A 20,893-nucleotide genomic window follows, 5' to 3' on the forward strand; every position below is an offset into this window, starting at 1 on the left:
AAGAGCCAGTAGTGTCAGATCACAGAACACAGAAACAACACCATTTTCCTTCGCCTGTGGTGTAATTTAAAACTTGAAATGCTTCAAGAGACTTCCCGCATAGAACACAAGCTGGGTTATCCTCTCATGTTCATTCATCTCAATGTATAGTAAAAAAATATATTTTTTTAAATGAATGAAAAAGAACCTAAACTTTGGCAAATAAATAGAAATGTAAATAACTAGAATTGAGAACAGGGGTTAGAGATATTTATATATTTCCCTGGCTCCTAGCCTCCTCAGGCGATGGGTGATGTGTCAGAGCAGGGAGGGGAGACCAGAATGTTGTTTTCAAATGCTTTTCCTTTCTCTTTTTTCCTCCCCGTTTCTCCGCTACAAAGGCAGTGAGAACGGCTGCATTAGACCAGAGCTGGGGCTGGAGTCTTTAAATCCTGACTCGCTTCAAAGCAATTCATCTTCTGAGACTCAAAACAGGCTTTCTATGTGGAAAAAAGAGAGAGCGCGAGAGAGAGAGAGAGAGAGAGAGAGAGAGAGAGAGAGAGAGAGAGAGAAAAAAAAACTGCTGTCGAGTAATTTTCAGTTTAAACGTTCCACTCCACAACAATTTGCATAAGCAGCCCTGCGTCTGTGATAAGAAGATTGGTAATTTTCAAAGGCTCTGTGGGGATTGAGAATTAAAAGCCTTTCTCCGCTATCTCCTCTCTTGCAGCTGGCCACCACAGATTCCCCGGCTTCTCTCTCACATTTCCTTATAAACTGTGCCTTATAAACTTTCTCTCCCATCCTCTCTCCTTCTCCCTACTTGAACACAGCAGTCGCACAGTGCAGTCTCTCTCTCTCGTTCCTATTCCACTGTTATTTAGGGAGAACAGAAAAATAAATAAGGTAGAGAGGGGAAAATGGTTTACTATAACAAAGGAACTGTTGCAGTATTTTTAAACCTGAATTCTCCAGCCACAGGGCCGTGAGAGAGAGATGGGAGAGGGAGACACACAGAGAGCAGGGTGGGGGGGACTGAGACAGAACTGAGAAAAGGAAGAAATGCTCTTATCACTAATTTCCTAATCCCCAGGAGAGTGTGTCCTGTAGGCCTGTGGTTGATGACCTTGTACACTTCATTCCCCTGGAGGGGGAGAGGGGAGGAGAGGACTAGAGAGGACCTCCCCAGTTCTATTCCGCTCAGTCTGAATGACCAGGAACAGGACAAACCTTAACCTCAAGCATTTGGTCGATTCTTGCATTGCTGCATATGTCCCCATCTCCCTCTCTCTGCCGCTTGCCCATGCGCTCCCGTTCCTGCTGGCTCTCACCCCTGATCCGTTCAGTCTCAGTGTTGTCATTGTCATGGCAAGGTTCTAAGAAATCCCCTTTGTCAGCATAAAGGTCTGGTCAAGGACAAGGGTCAGCTGGGTTAGAATGAGCAAGAGAGGGGCTGAAAGAGAAATGAGCTTTATACAATATGTGGCACCTTGAATCCACTCAGTTAATCTCAGAGCCAAAGTCAGAGGAACGGAGTAAGAGCTCTGCTGAAGAAAGCTTGGTCTCATGGTGAGGATACGTTGGAAATGGTCACAAACGCCAAAATGTTAACATATTTTTCTAGCTATACTGTAACATTGTTTCATGTCCCCAAACATGACGATGTGGCACCCGGTATGTGTAAATTTCCCAAGCATATTGCCATCTAAAGGTGTTCATGCATTTCACAACCATGCCAGGGACAGTGTGTACTGCCTCAGGGTATGGGAAGCATGAGGCTGCTACACTGCATCCTCACAGTCCAAGATGATCCTCACCGCGGTTATTAGCAGCTGCAAGTCACGTCAGACCGTGTGCCAGCACGCTCCAAACTCATCACCATTTCTCTCATACAGATAGACAATCTCACATTGAGTTTCTGGGAGTGGAAAGCTATTTACCTTATGTGTGACATTAGAAATGTCTTAATAATACAATAATAATGTCACGCAATGATTACTGACGTAATATTTTTTCTCCTGTATCGCATATGGAAGAGGAAAACTAGCTGCCTCCTTTGTAATGGGATTATGTGAAATGTGTACAATCAAATTCCCAGTCAACCCTGATAATGATATATAAAAGGAGAAGCAAACACTCCCGGCCAGTCCTGGGACCCTCAGTGGACCTGCTACTGTGACAGGCTCCCTGTCACTTGTCACTGTCTCTGCTGCATCGCCTCTGACTGCACCACAAACCCCTGCCTGTCCCCGTCCCCATCCCTGTCCCTGCAAAACCTCAAACTGCACCACAAACCCCTGCCTGTCCCCGTCCGCATCTCTGTCCGTGCATCGCCTCAAACTGCACCACAAACCTCTCCCCGTCCCTGTCCTCATCCCTGTCACTGCATCGCCTCTGACTGCACCACAAACCCCTCCCTGTCCCTGTCCCCATCCCTGTCCCTGCATCGCCTCTGACTGCACCACAAACCCCTCCCTGTCCCTGTCCCCATCCCTGTCCCTGCATCGCCTCTGACTGCACCACAAACCCCTCCCTGTCCCTGTCCCCATCCCTGTCCCTGCATCACCTCTGACTGCACCACAAACCCCTCCCTGTCCCTGTCCCCATCCCTGTCCCTGCATCACCTCAGACAGCACCACTAACTTTAGCCCAGCTGCACTCTGGCTGTGTTTCTTATGTATCTGTGTTTCTCATGTATCTGTGTTTCTCATGTATCTGTGTCTATGAAATGGGCTTATTTTGGAAGACAAACACATCGGATGTACGTTACATGAATATGTATAGAACATGTTTTCCCTAGTCAGAATCATATAATGGAAATAATGGAAAGTTTTAAAGCACCAAGTAGAATTTTGCTTTCAACTCCAATTCTGAAGTTTTCACGGATGGATAGAGACGGGGAGGATGTTGAATTGTTGTTCAAGTAGAGAACTGACCTTCTGGGGAAATTATTGTCAAAGAACTATATAAAGGACAGACCTGCTGCACCTTCTTTCCTGCTCCAAGACTAAAAGCATCAACAGATAAGTATGTTGACTGTCAGTCTGCCCAGAGATATTTCCTCTGTGGACGTTTTAGTGTGTGTTGACCTTGTATCTAATCAAATTGTATTGGTCATGTACACATACTGTATTATGTTATTACGGGTGTAGCGAAATGCTTATGTTCCTAGCTTCAAAAGTGCAGTAATGCGTAAGAATACAAAACAATACATGCAAATAAAATACAATTGTATTAATTCATAAATATAGACATATTAGAACAAGCAGTGTCAGAGAGCTGAATATAAATATACACTGAGTGTTCAAAACATTAGGAACACCTTCCTGACATTGAGTTGCACCCCCCTTTGCCCTCAGAACAGCCTCAATTTGTCGGGGCATGGACACTACAAGGTGTTCCAAAGCGTTCCATAGGGATGCTGGCCCATGTTGACTCCAATGCTTCCCACAGTTGTGTCAAGTTGGCTGGATGTCCCTTGGGTGGTGGACCATTCATGGTACACATGGGAAACTGTTGAGCGTGAAAAACACAGCAGTGTTGCAGTTCTTGACACACTCAAACCAGTGCGCCTGGCACCTACACCATACCCCGTTCAATGGCACTTAAATTCACCCTCTGAATGGCACACATACACAATCCATGTTTCAATTGTCTCATGGCTTAAAAATCCTTCTTTAACCTGTCTCCTCCCCTTCATCTAAACTGATTGAAGTGGATTTAACAAGTGACATCAATAAGGGATCATACTCACCTGGATTCACCTGGTCAGTCTATGTCAATGTTTTGTACACTCAGTGTATATTACCTGATGGTGTGTATAGACATTATGGACAGTATATGAATAGAAAAGGTGTGTACAGCAGTAGTTATATAGAATGAGCCTTGACTAGAATGCAGTATATACATATGAAGTGGGTAAAACAGTATGTAAATATTATTAAAGTGACCAGTGTTCAATGACTATGTACATAGGGCAGCGGTCTCCAAGGTGCAGGGTAGAGTACTGAGTGGTAGCCGGCTGGTGAGAGTGACTAATGTTCAGGGCAGGGTACTGGGTGGAGGCCGGGTAGAAGCGGTTTTTCAGTCTCTCGGTGCCAGCATTGATGCACTTGTACTGTCTCCGCCTTCTAGATGGTAGGGGGGAGAACAGGCCGTTGCTTGGGTGGTTGAAGTCCTTGATGATCTTCAAGGCCTTCCAGGGTCATAGTGTGCTGTAGATGTCCTGGAGGGTAGGCAGTGTGTCTCTGGTGATGCGTTGGGCTGACCGCACCACCCTCTGGAGAGCCCTGCGTTTGCGGGCGGTGCAGTTGCCGTACCAAGCGGTGATACAGCCCGACAGGATGCTCACAATGGTGCATCTGTAGAAGTTTGTGAGGGTCTTAGCAGCCAAGCCAAATTTCTTCAGCCTCCTGTTTATTCTGTATACCGGGGTATTTAGAAATAGCCACTGGGTGGTCTTTCAATACCGCAAATACTGCTGAAACTATTTATTTGAAGTTTTCAAATAGATTTTAATATTTGTAGCAATTTTAAGTAAATACCTGCGGTCAACTTGTGCAATGCTTCAGGAGATAAAGCAGATCGCGTTCTTATTTCACCTGTCACAATATTTTACATTATGAAGCTTACTTAGTTCCCCAGCACAGGTGAGCCAGTCACGTGTTTGTTTGTAAATAGCACAATAGGAGAAAGCGGAAGCAGGTGAGTCCAGCTGGGTATTGACAGGGGTCACATTTTATATTGAAAGTCAGTGGTTTTTTTCATCAATAGAGTGATCAGGGACGTGCAACTATAATTTTCCTTCACAGAAAATACATTAGCGCAACACATTCGGCATAAAATAGCTTCATTTTCATCAGTTGACAACAGAAGTGCAACGCTATTTGGATGGCAGCCACAAGAACTAAATGAGCTTACAATGAAAAAGCAAAAACAATGCATGGCCATCATATTTCTAATGTTTAGGCCAATCATAGAAAGAATGAAGCCAGCTACATTTCCTAATGTTTTGCTTTTTTGCATAATTTTGCATTTTACTGGAAAAAAATCATTCTCATCTGAGGCACAAAATTTGTTTTAGATCTGTGTATAAAAAACAAAGCAAGATATTTCTTATGCTTTTTATATTTTTTTACTGCGTGAAAAACTATGCGTGAACACGACCCCTAGAATAGCTTAATATCTAAGTAAGTGGCTAAATAAATAAGGTGACAGATCATCATATTATGTTAGCTTTCTGTCATGTTTGAGAAGTCAAAGCCATTGGATTAGTTATTTGTACAGCTGCCACTTCTATCTTTATTTCCTTGTGTTTTTTCTACTCTCTGTTCTTGGCCCATCAGTCTGCTCCTACCCCCTCTTCTCCAAGCAGAGCAGGCAGGCCCATTGCCCTAGCCACTTCAGACTCCACACTGGAGAGCCAGTACTGCATGCGTAAAAACATTCGCTTGTAAATGTCCAAACTCCCCAAACATGACATTCAGTAGCTCCTACCTACAGTGAGGGAAAAACGTATTTGATCCCCTACTGATTTTGTACGTTTGCCCACTGACAAAGAAATGATCAGTCTATAATTTTAATGGTAGGTTTATTTGAACAGTGAGAGACAGAATAACAACACAAAAATCCAGAAAAACGCATGTCAAAAATGTGAAAAATGATTTGCATTTTAATGAGGGAAATAAGTATTTGACCCCCTCTCAATCAGAAAGATTTCTGGCTCCCAGGTGTCTTTTTACAGGTAACGAGCTGAGATTAGGAGCACACTCTTAAAGGGAGTGCTCCTAATCTCAGTTTGTTACCTGTATAAAAGACACCTGTCCACAGAAGCAATCAATCAATCAGATTCCAAACTCTCCACCATGGCCAAGACCAAAGAGCTCTCCAAGGATATCAGGGACAAGATTGTAGACCTACACAAGGTTGGAATGGGCTACAAGACCATCGCCAAGCAGCTTGGTGAGAAGGTGACAAAAGTTGGTGCGATTATTCGCAAATGGAAGAAACACAAAAGAACTGTCAATCTCCCTCGACCTGGGGCTCCATGCAAGATCTCACCTCGTGGAGTTGCAATGATCATGAGAACGGTGAGGAATCAGCCCAGAACTACACAGGAGGATCTTGTCATTGATCTCAAGGCAGCTGGGACAATTGGTAACACACTACGTCGTGAAGGACTGAAATCCTGCAGCGCCCGCATGGTTCTCCTGCTCAAGAAAGCACATATACATGTCCGTCTGAAGTTTGCCAATGAACATCTGAATGATTCAGAGGACAACTGGGGGAAAGTGATCTGATCAAATGACACCAAAATGGAGCTCTTTGGCATCAACTCAACTCGCCGTGTTTGGAGGAGGAGGAATGCTGCCTATGACCCCAAGAACAGCATCCCCACCGTCAAACATGGAGGTGGAAACATTACGCTTTGTGGGTGTTTTTCTACTAAGGGGACAGGACAACTTCACCGCATCAAAGGGACGATGGACGGGGCCATGTACCGCCAAATCTTGGGTGAGAACCTCCTTCCCTCAGCCAGGGCATTGAAAATGGATCGTGGATGGGTATTCTAGCATGACAATACCCAAAACACATGGCCAAGGCAACAAAGGAGTGGCTCAAGAAGAAGCACATTAAGGTCCTGGAGTGGCCTAGCCAGTCTCCAGACCTTAATCCCATAGAAAATCTGTGGAGGGAGCTGAAGGTTCGAGTTGCTAAACGTCAGCCTCGAAACCTTAATGACTTGGAGAAGATCTGCAAAGAGGAGTGGGACAAAATCCCTCCTGAGATGTGTGCAAACCTGGTAGCCAACTACAAGAAACGTCTGACCTCTGTGATTGCCAACAAGGGTATTGCCACCAAGTACTAAGTCATGTTTTGCAGAGGGGTCAAATACTTATTTCCCTCATTAAAATGCAAATCATTTTATAACATTTTTGACATGCGTTTTTCTGGATTTTTGTTTTGTTATTCTGTCTCTCACTGTTCAAATAAACCTACCATTAAAATTATAGACTGATCATTTCTTTGTCAGTGGGCAAACGTACAAAATCAGCAGGGGATCAAATACTTTTTTCCCCTCACTGTAGGTAGGAGCTACTGAATGTCATGTTTGGACATTTACAAGCGAATGTTTTTACGCATGCAGTACTGGCTCTCCAGTGTGGAGTCTGAAGTGGCTAGGGCAATGGGCCTGCCTGCTCTGCTTGGAGAAGAGGGGGTAGGAGCAGACTGATGGGCCAAGAACAGAGAGTAGAAAAAACACAAGGAAATAAAGATAGAAGTGGCAGCTGTACAAATAACTAATCCAATGGCTTAGGCTTCTCAAACATGGCAGAAAGCTAACATAATATGATGATCTGTCACCTTATTTATTGTTAAATCCACTTCAATCAGTTTAGATGAAGGGGAGGAGACAGGTTAAAGAAGGATTTTTAAGCCATGAGACAATTGAGACATGGATTGTGTATGTGTGCCATTCAGAGGGTGAATTTAAGTGCCATTGAACGGGTTATGGTGTAGGTGCCAGGCGCACTGGTTTGAGTGTGTCAACAACTGCAACACTGCTGCGTTTTTCACGCTCAACAGTTTCCCATGTGTATCATGAATGGTCCACCACCCAAGGGACATCCAGCCAACTTGACACAACTGTGGGAAGCATTGGAGTCAACATGGGCCAGCATCCCTATGAAACGCTTTGGAACACCTTGTAGTGTCCATGCCCCGACGAATTGAGGCTGTTCTGAGGGCAAAGGGGGGTGCAACTCAATGTCAGGAAGGTGTTCCTAATGTTTTGAACACTCAGTGTATATTTATATTCAGCTCTCTGACACTGCTTGTTCTAACATGTCTATGTTTATGAATTAAAACAATTTTATTTTATTTGCATGTATTGTTTTGTATTCTTACGTATTACTGCACTTTTGAAGCTAGGAACATAAGCATTTCGCTACACCCGTGATAACATAATACAGTATGTGTACATGACCAATACAATTTGATTAGATACAAGGTCAACACACACTAAAACGTCCACAGAGTAAATATCTCTGGGCAGACTGACAGTCAACATACTTATCTGTTGATGCCTTTAGTCTTGGAGCAGGAAAGAAGGTGCAGCAGGTCTGTCCTTTATATAGTTCTTTGACAATAATTTCCCCAGAAGGTCAGTTCTCTACTTGAACAACAATTCAACATCCTCCCCGTCTCTATCCATCCGTGAAAACTTCAGAATTGGAGTTGAAAGCAAAATTCTACTTGGTGCTTTAAAACTTTCCATTATTTCCATTATATGATTCTGACCAGGGAAAACATGTTCTATACATATTCATGTAACGTACATCCGATGTGTTTGTCTTCCAAAATAAGCCCATTTCATAGACACAGATACATGAGAAACACAGATACATAAGAAACACAGCCAGAAGAAACATAGCCAGAAGAAACATAAGAAACACAGTCTCTCTCTCTCTCTCTCTCTCTCTCTCTCTCTCTCTCTCTCTCTCTCTCTCTCTCTCCTCTCTCTCTCTCTCTCTCTCTCTACCAGGAGCTCCAAAAACAAACCATCTGAATTAGCATGATAGGGGAAATATGTCATATTGATCATAAAGGCAGCTGACGTGTTTCAAACAGAGACTGTGACGTCCTGTGATGTAATTATGGTAACCCTCAATCAAGTGAGTCATTGCCTCTCAATTAATCATTATGCATATTGAGTTTGCTAATTCCTAAATCATTACAAACACATTCCCCATAATCAACTTAATCTAATGGCAAACTGAGACATTTGAAATGAAATGCAACACTAACAGAAGTGTCTCTTGAATGAGTCTATATTAAACCATTATTCAACACATAATAAAACAGCTGTGTTTCACTAGTGACATGGAGGCTGTATAATATAATAGTATCGTTACATAGTAATGAACAATCACAGCTAATCTCGGGCTGTTGGACATGGATGGGGCTGAGATACAATATCAGTGTTGTAACTTGAGGAGTCTTCATGTGAGAGGAGTAATCTGCCTGAGGCTAATGGATTATAGATTCAATTTATTTTCAGTGTAAAGCCGTCTGACATGATGGGCCATGGACTAAAATGTCATCCCCTTTTAATTGACCATTGGTGCTGTTTGACTGAGTTCATGGAACTGTGCCCTTGACTTTCTGCCATTTGTATGTCTCTGTGTGTCTCTCTCTCTCTCTCTCTCTCTTTTTCTCACACTCTCTCTTTTTCTCTCTCTGTATCTTTCTTGCTCTCCTTCTCTCTCTTACTCATCTCTCTCTCATTCACTCTCCCACTCTCTGTATATCTCCCTCCTCCTCAACAGTGTCTCTCTTTCTCTCTTGTTTCTCTCCTTCAATCTCTTTTCCTCCATACCACTCTTTCTATTGCCCCCTGCACAGTGTCTCTCTTCTTCTCCCCTCTCTCTTCCTCTAGACTAGAAACAGCCGTGTGGATTGGCGAAGAGCTAAATTGCTCTACGTGAGCTTGGTCACGGCTCAGCTCTCCTTGAGATAATGAAATGACAATTAATGGGAAAGCTGTGCGCACTCGCTCATTTGCTCACTCACTCACTCACTTTTAGAGCAGCAATAGGAACAGCATGAAACAGAAAAAAAAGCCTGTAGGAAGGAGAGCAACTCTCACAAAACTTTGGGGGGAAAGTAATATGGTGTGTATATACACTTTAGTAATCCAACAGAAAAATCTAAATGCCAGCGTAGATCTGTGAACAGTGTTCTGACCCTACACAAAGATGGTATTGGTTTTTGGGATATATTACAGTAATATGGGAGCTTTTTTCAACAGCAGGGTATTTCTTATGGTGTACATGCACAATATTCTATTAGACTTTAGATAAACTAACCATATAAAAATAACTGTGTAAGTTATTCAGGAAGAGCAACTGTGTAAGTTATTCAGGGAGAGCAACTGTGTAAGATATCCAGGAAGAGCAACTGTGTAAGATATTCAGGAAGAGCAACTGTGTAAGATATTCAGGAAGAGTAACTGTGTAAGTTATTCAGGAAGAGTAACTGTGTAAGTTATTCAGGAAGGGTAACTGTGTAAGTTATTCAGGAAGAGTAACTGTGTAAGTTATTCAGGAAGAGTAACTGTGTAAGTTATTCAGGAAGAGTAACTGTGTAAGTTATTCAGGAAGAGCAACTGTGTAAGTTATTCAGGAAGAGTAACTGTGTAAGATATTCAGGAAGAGTAACTGTGTAAGTTATTCAGGAAGAGTAACTAAGTTATTCAGGTGTTGTTAGATCCATCCAATAAAATAAATGTATAAAAGCACCTTTCTGAAACAAGCGGATAAATCCCTGACATTGCATGTTGGTAATCTATGTGTGTGTACGGTAGCAGATATGAGAGAGAGGAAAAAGTCAAAGAATTGCCATTAGAGAGATAATGATTTAGGAAGAGGGTCGGCTGCTGTTGACAACAAATCACTAAGTAGGACAGTGATATTCATACCATAGATATAAAATTAAGTACAGTAAACTGAAAAAGTATGATACAGCACATCAGCTCAAATGTGTGTGTGTTTATGCATGTGTGTGTTTATGCATGTGTGCATATGTGCTTCAGTCTATAGATAGAGGACTCCTGCTATCTCCAGGAGTGATAATTAGACTTTTTGTCTTAATCTGTTGCTGTCTTTTTGATAGATAGATAGATAGATAGATAGATAGATAGATAGATAGATAGATAGATAGATAGATAGATAGATAGATAGATAGATAGATAGATAGATAGATAGATAGATAGATAGATAGATAGATAGATAGATAGATAGATAGATAGATAGATAGATAGATAGATAGATAGATAGATAGATAGATAGATAGATAGATAGATAGATAGATAGATAGATAGATAGATAGATAGATAGATAGATAGATAGATAGATAGATAGATAGATAGATAGATAGATAGATAGATAGATAGATAGATAGATAGATAGATAGATAGATAGATAGGACAGACAGCACTTAAAGTGGATGGCCCTATCTATCTTCCCAGTAGCCTACTTGGTGTGTGAACTGCTGACTGCTCATACCTTGCAGCTGATTGTTGACACATCAGCCAGGTTTAAGGGGCAGGGCAATTTGTGATTGTTGTTGTTTTGTAATCAGTGGCTGTATTGGAGGGGGAGTGGCTACACCTCTGTTAGGCAATTAGCAATTGGTGTTAGTACTTCAGTCTCCCCTGTTTTTCAGCGGCAGCTCTGTCAGCGGTTTTGTTGCCGAAACAAAGACGGTTCTGCGGAGTTGTTCTGCGGAGTTGCTTGATGAAGGAAAGAGAGGAAGTCTCTTACTTGAGTATCTTACCTAGTTATTTTCAGATGATCTCATTTTTCTCTATTGTAGCTTTGTCAACTATGTGTGTTTTCTATACCTGTTCGCTCCTCTCACTGTATGTTTTACAGATGCTCCCCACCCTTTAAGTGTAAAGTGTGCGCACAACCCATGTGGAATTCCTGGTGGCCGGCAGCATTTGGAACTGCCAATCTGCAGTCAAGAACGCCAAGTTCATCTCAGCCTATGCTGGCCCTGACGGAGACATGGATCACCCCAGAGAACACTGCTACTCCAGCTGCTCTCTCTTCATCTATGTGTTCTCTCATAATCTGAGAGCATCTGGTCATCACGGTGATGGCACAGGGGCTACTCATTCTAGGTGGAGATGTTATATTTTCTCCCTCACTCACCTGTCCATGTCCTCATTTGAATTCCATGCTGTCACTTGTCCACTCAAGCTTAACATTGTTGTCATCTATCGCCCACCAGGTACCCTTAGAGAGCTCCTCAATGAGGTTGACATCTTGATAAATTAATTTCCTGACAGTGGCTCACCACTCAGTGTACTGGGCAACTTCAACCTCCTGACGTCTGCCTTCGATTCATTTCTTTAAACCTCTTTCTTTCCACTTCCTCATTTGACCTCACTCTTTCCCAGTCCCCTCCCACTCACAAGGCATGCAATTCGCTTGACCTCAACTTTACTAGATGCTGTTCGCCTACTGATCTCACTGCAATCCCCATCCAGGTCTCTAATAACTACTTTGTTTCCTTTTCTGTCTCCCTTTCTTCCAACCCTACCCAGAAGGTCAGTGGTCGCAATCTTCGCTCTCTGTCTCCCTCTACTCCAGGGTTTGTCAACTAGGTTTTCTGAGCTAATAGTTGGCGGGCTAGAACATAATTAGTATATAATATTAGCACAATTTATTGGCCGACACTACAAATTCAACAAAATATTTAACACATCTGATTAGTTCATAATAAACTCAGTGACAATAACATAATGAATTCTGTCACTTAAATGGGTTAAATCTGCAGTTACAAGGAAGAGAGAAAACAGTCGTGGGCATGGTGGAAAAACTTGAGGCCTTTACAAGGAAGCTTGAGTTGTTTGATTTGGACTTGTCATCTGGAAGGCTAATGCACTTCAGCACACTGAAGATCGACAGGCAGAGGGACCAGACAACTTCTCCACAAGATTTGAAGACTACAGCATGCCCAAGGATATCATTGTGTTTGTACGTGATCTTCACAGTCAGCCCAGGTGGAGAATTCTTCTCCCTTGCCAAGAAAATGATACCCTTGCTGGATGAGGCTCCAATTCAAACTGAGCTTTTTGAATTCCAGACATCGAGCCATCTCAGGGATGCACTCAGGAGTGCCGAGTCCTTGTGTGCACTTTGGGTGGCATGCGCAGAGGAATACAGCAGAATAAAGAAACGTGCATTTTATGTGCTAACAATGTTTGGATCGACTTACACCTGCGTGTCCTCATTTTCCTCTATGAACGCAGTATAGATTCACGACTGGAACTGGCTTTCACATACACTACCAGTCAAAAGTTTTAAAAAACCTACTCATTCAAGGGTTTTTCTTTATTTTTACTATTTTCTACATTGTAGAATAATAGTGAAGACATCACAACTATCAAATAACACATATGGAATGATGTGTTAAATTTAAAATATATATATTTGAGATTCGTCAAATAGCCACACTTTGCCTTGATGACAGCTTTGCACACTCTTGGCATTCTCTCAACCAGCTTCACCTGTAATGCTTTTCCAACAGTCTTGAAGGAGTTCCCACATATACTGAGCACTTGTTGGCTGCTTTTCCTTCACTCTGCGGTCCGACTCATCCCAAACCATCTCAATTTGTTTTAGGTGGGGGATTGTGGAGGCCAGGTCATCTGATGCAGCACTCCATCACTCTCCTTCCTGGTCAAATAACCCTTACACAGCCTGGAGGTGTGTTGGGTCATTGTCCTGTTGAAAAACAAATGACAGTCCCTCTAAGCCCAAACCAGATGAGATGGCGTATCGCTGCAGAATACTGTGGTAGCCGTGCTTGTTAAGTGTGCCTTGAATTCTAAATAAATCATAGACAGTGTTACCAACAAAGAACCCCACATCATAACACCTCCTCCTCCATGCTTTACGGTGAGAAATACACATGCGGAATCACCCGTTCAGCTAAACCGGGTCTCACAAAGACACGACAGTTGGAACCAAAAATATCCAATTTGGACTACAGACCAAAGGACAGATTTCCACCAGTCTAATGTCCATTGCTTGTGTATCTTGGCCCAAGCAAGTCTCTTCCTCCTATTGGTGATTAGTAGTGGTTTCTTTGCAGCAATTCGACCATGAAGGCCTGATTCACACAGTCTCCTCTGAACAGTTGATGTTGAGATGTCTGTTACTTGAACTCTGTGAAACATTTATTTGGGTTGCAATTTCTGAGGCTGGTAACTCTAATGAACTTATCCTCTGCAGCAGAGGGAACTATGGGTCTTCCATTCCTGTGGCGGTCCTCATGACAGCCAGTTTCATCATAGCGCTTAATGGCTTTTGCAACTGCACTTGAAGAAACGTTCAAAGTTCTTGAAATGTTCCTGATTGACTGACCTTCATGTCTTAAAGTAATGATGGACTGTCATTTCTCTTTTCTTATTTAAGCTGTTCTTGCCATAATACAGACCTGTTTTTTTTACCAAATAGGCTATCTTCTGTATACCACCCCTACCATGTCACAACACAACTGATTGGCTCAAATAATTAAGAAGGAAAGATATTCCACAAATGAACTTTTAACAAGGCACACCTGTTAATTGAAATGCATTCCAGGTGACTACATTCATGAAGCTGGTTGAGAGAATGCCAAGAGTGTGCAAAGCTGTCATCAAGGCAAACGGTGGCTATTTGAAGAATCTGAAATATAAAATACATTTTGATTTGTTTAACACTTTTTTGGTTACTACATAATTCCATATGTGTTATTTCATAGATTTGATGTATTCACTATTATTCTACAATGTAGAAAATAGTAAAAATCAAGAAAAACCCTTGAATGAGTAGGTGTTGTAAAACTTAGTGTAAGTCAATCGAGGAATGGCTGCCCATCAAAATCACATCCATCTCACACGACATCCACAAGATCGTGTCCAAGAGGATATGCAACTTTTCCCATTGAGTAAGTAAGTCGCCGGCATATAGTGGCCTATATGACTTTAATTAGTAAATACTAACATTATTTTGAGTGCTTTTCCAGGGAAATGTAGGTCTCGAGCTGACAGTATTTTGTGTTTGTTCTGTTGTTACAGGAGCAGGCTATACCGATACAGACATTCAGATACAGACGTCGCCTGTTTTATTTAGGATGCTACAGTTTTGGCCAGTTGCAATTGTAAATAGGCCTAATAAAAAACATCCCACATACACTGCTCAAAGAAATAAAGGGAACACTTAAACAACACAATGTAACTCCAAGTCAATCACACTTCTGTGAAATCAAACTGTCCACTTAGGAAGCAACACTGATTGACAATAAATTTCACATGCTGTTGTGCAAATGGAACAGACAACATGTGGAAATTATAGGCAATTAGCAAGACACCCCCAATAAAGGAGTGGTTCTGCAGGTGGGGACCACAGACCACTTCTCAGTTCCTATGCTTCCTGGCTGATGTTTTGGTCACTTTTGAATGCTGCCGGTGCTTTCACTCTAGTGGTAGCATGAGACGAAGTCTACAACCCACACAAGTGGCTCAGGTAGTGCAGCTCATCCAGGATGGCACATCAATGCGAGCTGTGGCAAGAAGGTTTGCTGTGTCTGTCAGCGTAGTGTCCAGGGCATGGAGGCGCTACCAGGAGACAGGCCAGTACATCAGGAGACGTGGAGGAGGCCGTAGGAGGGCAACAACCCAGCAGCAGGACCGCTACCTCTGCCTTTGTGCAAGGAGGAGCAGGAGGAGCACTGCCAGAGCCCTGCAAAATGACCTCCAGCAGGCCACAAATGTGCATGTGTCTGCTCAAACGGTCAGAAACAGACTCCATGAGGGTGGTATGAGGGCCCGACGTCCACAGGTGGGGGTTGTGCTTACAGCCCAACAACGTGCAGGACGTTTGGCATTTGCCAGAGAACACCAAGATTGGCAAATTCGCCACTGGCGCACCGTGCTCTTCACAGATGAAAGCAGGTTCACACTGAGCACGTGACAGACGTGACAGAGTCTGGAGACGCCGTGGAGAACATTCTGCTGCCTGCAACATCCTCCAGCATGACCGGTTTGGCGGTGGGTCAGTCATGGTGTGGGGTGGCATTTCTTTGGGGGGGCCGCACCATCCTCCATGTGCTCGCCAGAGGTAGCCTGACTGCCATTAGGTACTGAGATGAGATCCTTAGACCCCTTGTGAGACCATACGCTGGTGTGGTTGGCCCTGGGTTCCTCCTAATGCAAGACAATGCTAGACCTCATGTAGCTGGAGTGTGTCAGCAGTTCCTGCAAGAGGAAGGCATTGATGCTATGGACTGGCCCGCCCGTTCCCCAGACCTGAATCCAATTGAGCACATCTGGGACATCATGTCTCGCTCCATCCACCAACGCCACGTTGCACCACAGACTGTCCAGGAGTTGGCGGATGCTTTAGTCCAGGTCTGGGAGGAGATCCCTCAGGAGACCATCCGCCACCTCATCAGGAGCATGCCCAGGCGTTGTAGGGTGGTCATACAGGCACGTGGAGGCCACACACACTTCTGAGCCTCATTTTGACTTGTTTTAAGGACATTACATCAAAGTTGGATCAGCCTGTAGTGTGGTTTTCTACTTTAATTTTGAGTGTGACTCCAAATCCAGACCTCCATGGGTTGATCAATTGGATTTCCATTGATTATTTTTGTGTGATTTTGTTGTCAGCACATTCAACTATGTAAAGAAAAAAGTATTTAATAAGATTATTTATTTCATTCAGATCTAGGATGTGTTTTTTAAGTGTTCCCTTTATTTTTTTGAGCAGTATATATTTTTTTATTGTGAAAGATGCTGTTAAGCCTCATAACCGGCTGAGGTAGGCTAAGTTATTTTAAATAGGCCTAGGATCGGAAGAAATAGACTCCAATTAAGCCCTCTTGTTATTTGTAAAGTCAAATTAAAATTAAGATTATTGTTGAAATTAATTACAATATTTTCAGCACCAGGTACTGTTCACCTATTTATTTTCTTTTTGTTATATTTCTTTTTAAATGAAATTAATAATGAATTTGGGGGGGGGGTTTTGGGGGGCTAAATAATATTGCTGGCGGACCAGATTTGGCCTGCGGGCCGCCAGTTGGGGAACCCTGCTCTACTCTCTCCTCTTCTACCCTGTCATCTCTCCCTTCTGCTAAATCCTTCTCACTCCTGTTTCCTGATTCTGCCTCTATGACCCTACTCTCCTCGCTTTCCACATCCTATGACTCTCAATGTCTCCTTTCCTCCCTGCCAGCTCGGCCCTCCCCTCCTGCTCCGTGGCTGAATGACTCACTGCGAGCTTACAGAACAGGGCTGCGGGCATCTGAGCAAAAACGGAGGAAAACTAAACTTCCGGAGGACCTATTATCCTTTCACTCCCTCCTCTATACCTTCTCTTCCTCTGTATCCACGGCTAAAGCCACTTTCAATCACTCTCAATTTCAAGCTTCTGGCTCTAGGAAATTATTTTCAACCTTCTCCTCCCACCTTAATCTTCCACCCACCCTCCTTCTCTGCGAACGGCTTGGTCAATCACTTAGAAAAGAAGGTTGACGACATCCGCTCCTCATTTACTCAGTCTATTTAGTCCACTTGTCCCACTCACACAGAACTACACTAAGCGTTGACCTCTTTCTCCAGATACAATCCTGCCTGCTCAACAACATTCCCTCCTCCATACCCTTCTCCCATTCCTGACCACTGGCCTCGTCACCTTTGACTCAGGAAACCAACACTATCCCTCTGATGTCAAAAACTACAGTCCGGTATCCCTTATTTATTTTCTTTCCAAAACATTTGACCGTGCTGTCTCTGACCAACTCTCTTGCTAGCTCTCTCAGAACGGTTTTCTTGACACTAACCAGTCAGGCTTCAAGAAGGGTCACTCACACTGCTCTCCTCTGTGTCATAGAGGCTGTCCGCACAGCCAAAGCTGACTCTCTCTCCTCTGTTCTCATCCTCCTAGATCTATCCGCTGCCTTCGAGATGATGAACCATCATATCCTCCTCTCCACCCTCTCAGGGCTGGGAATTTCAGGCTTTGCACACTCTTGGATTGCATGCTACCTGGCAGGCTGCTCCTACCAAGTGATGTGGAGAGGATCTCTGTCTGCACAATGTGCTCTCACTACTGGTGTCCCCCAGGGCTCAGTTCTACTATATCCGTAGAGTACAACCCTACATCACATAGGCAGTGGCGTAGGTCCTAATCCAGGCACTTGTCATCTCCCATCTGGACTATTGCAACTTGCTGTTGACTGAGTTCCCCGCTTGTGCCATCAAACCCCTGCAACTTATCCAGAACACAGCAGCCTGCCTGGTGTTCAAGTTCTCCCATGTACCCCCCTACTAGCACTGACTTTGCTGATAGCTACTTTATTGAGGAAAAATCTACTTACTACTGCATGAATGATATATGGTGTTGCCCTACCTAGCTATCTTTAAATGAATGAACTGTAAGTCGCTAAATGACGAGTGTGTTTGCAGACAGAGTATCAGGGTCATAAAACCTCACTGTGTGGGGTGTTGTGAAGCCATCTACTACTAGTAACAGAAAAGGTGACCTTTTTATTAACCCAACAACACTTTTGTCAATATATAATTTAGGATAGCCAGCGGGCTACACACTACAGGCCTATGCTACCAACACTGACTTCTAAGCTCTACTGTGATATAATCCAAGCAAGGATGACAGGGGGGAAAAGTATGATATAAAATTACTAGTCAATATACACAAGGAAAATGGAAAAAATAATAACCTTGGGCATTTTGTGAATGTGCTACCAAATGGAAAAGAGACTCACTCAAAAGAAATCAGAAAGAAATCATAACCAAGTAATACTTCATTGCAGTCTACCGTCTGATGCACATTACTAACGTATTTCCGTTCTTAGTCAATAAAGTTGTACAATGAAATTGAAACCTCATAATCATTATCTTGGTGGAAGAAACAGTTGTTTATGGAATTGGAGTTCAGTGTTGGTATATCTGTTTGATTTTCCTATTAGACTCCAGGCTACCGTTTTACAGTTTGAATCAGTCCAATTAATTTAGCAAACGGCAAAAGCTGATAAAATATGACATGAAAATGTGATCTTTATTGTTATTTCCACAGCATCGTAATGAACGCAATAAAGTAGTAATGAAATAGCAAACCCTGTTACTTGAAATCATGTTTGTCCTACTGATCCTGTAAATAGATGTGTATCAGCATGACACCTGAAATTCTCCATTAAAATGTAATGTCAGTACCAGCAATACACAGACATGACAATATACAGGAACTGTATTTAGTTGACAAACGCCTGACCGCACACCCGCCTGTAAGTACACAGACGCACACACACACACACACACACACACACACACACACACACACACACACACACACACACACACACACACACACACACACACACACACACACACACACACACACACACACACACACACACACACACACGTCACTGAACCTGGACAATGAAATGAGGACACTACTGCACCTGGTGATGGCTGGCCTTTGCTAGCTGCTGATTGGCTGACTCCACGTTGGATGTGGTGGTCTGAATGTAGTCCTCAATGCTATCTGAAGAGACATAAAGCATGGTAAATATAACAATTATACTTCATAGCAACACAGCAACACATGTCCCCCAGTTTAGGACCGTTTCTTACCAGGTTGAAGCACTCTTTCATTCTTTAGTGGTAATAGAAGAAACATACAGGTACTTCCACTACTTAGTAGGATTTTGTCACTATACTAGGTATGTGACAAATGGAACAATTTTCTTAATGTTTAAACGGCCATCTTTTTACACACATACACAAGAAAAATGTATACAATTCCACATGAATTCGGGCCTCCCAAGTGCGCTGCATCGCATTGGTGTCACTACAGACCTGGGTTCGATCCCAGGCTGTGTCACAGCCGGCTGCAACCGGGAGACCCATAAAGCGGTGAAGCATCGTCTGGGTTAGGGGAGGGTTTGACTGGCCAGGATGTCCTTGTCCCATTGCACTCTAGTGACTCCTTGTGGCAGACCGGGTTCATGCACACTGACTTCAGTCGCCAGTTGTACAGTGTTTCCTCCAACACATTGGTGCAGCTGGCTTCCGGGTTAAGCGAGCAGTGTGGCTTTTTTAATTTTTCCTTTATTTAACTAGGCAAGTCATGCAAGAACAAATTCTTATTTACAGCCTAGGGTTAACTGCCTTGTTCAGGGGCAGAAAGACAGATTTTTACCTTGTCAGCTCGGGGATTCGATCCAGCAACCTTTCAGTTACTGGCCCAACGCTCTAACCAACGCTCTAACCACCTGCCGCCCCAGGGTCATGTTTCGGCTTGGCAGGATCGTGTTTTGGAGGATGCATGGCTCTTGACCTTCACCTCTCTCAAGTCTGTACGGGAGTTGCAGCGATGGGACAAGACTAACTCCCAATTGGATATCACAAAATTGATGGGGGGAAAAAAACGAAACAAAAAATAATAATCTGAATTCACAATGCAGCTGTGCTGATGTCCGCATTGCACCTGTACTACTATTACTATACTTGGAGAGAGAGGGGAGGGGCGCAGTATAGGCAGGTCGGCCACCAGGTAAATAGAGTCAGAACCGTGCACTAGGCCTATCTATCGGCAATCAAAATATGTACAGTATCTCGCAACGGAATGCTGTATCCTGTAATTTCTTGGCTTGCAAGAATGAATGGGCTAGGATATTCACACACAGTATCTGCGCATGTGCACGGGTTCACTTCACACTGTTCACAGCGTGGTTGCCAGTGCACCAAATCAGCAGAGAAGTTGAGCCTCGCACATCAACACTCTTAGTTGTTACGGAAATTGACCCACAATGATGTTTACTTTCTGCATCTACGGTTAGGGATATTTCTTAACTTAACGTTAAGGATCCCCATTTTGTTTAAACGCTCACACCCCTACACCTTAGCATACAGTATTTGTGTTGTGGTGCTGTTATGAGAGCAATGTGTAAACATCAATATTCCTCGTCCTCTTTATCATGTACAGTCACACTTCTATTTAATTTCCTACAGAGGCTCAATGTGGGGTATCTTCTGCTCATTTCCTGTCTCTCCGTTCGCTGGTCCTTGTGTCTTTGGCCTCTGTGTGTGTGTGTGTGTGTGTGTGTGTGTGTGTGTGTGTGTGTGCGCGCACGCTGTTTTCTGTGTTTGTATGACACATCCAGACTTTGAATGGGTGAATTGGGTACACACCATTCCTCTGCACACACATTGGTAGCCTTGAGAGGTTTTATCTTACTCAGAATGTGCATCCTTTGCTGTTGTTAACACATACAGTGAGAGAGAGAGAGAGAGAGAGAGAGAGAGAGAGAGAGAGAGAGAGAGAGAGAGAGA

General features: G+C 43.3%; 1 protein-coding gene across 1 annotated transcript in view; it reads right to left on the reverse strand.

The window, feature by feature from the left end:
* Nucleotides 1–20,893, reverse strand: part of LOC106605505 (t-SNARE domain-containing protein 1) — a 138,263-nt gene that overhangs the window by 44,930 nt on the left and 72,440 nt on the right. Inside the window, exon 10 of the mRNA XM_014201240.3 lies at nt 19,021–19,103. Within this exon, the coding sequence (XP_014056715.2) occupies nt 19,021–19,103 (83 nt within the window). The remainder of the gene's footprint in view (nt 1–19,020; nt 19,104–20,893) is intronic.

Source organism: Salmo salar, chromosome 05 (genome assembly GCF_965601325.2).
Source record: "Salmo salar chromosome 05, fSalSal1, whole genome shotgun sequence".
NCBI classification, from domain to species: Eukaryota; Metazoa; Chordata; class Actinopteri; order Salmoniformes; family Salmonidae; genus Salmo; species Salmo salar.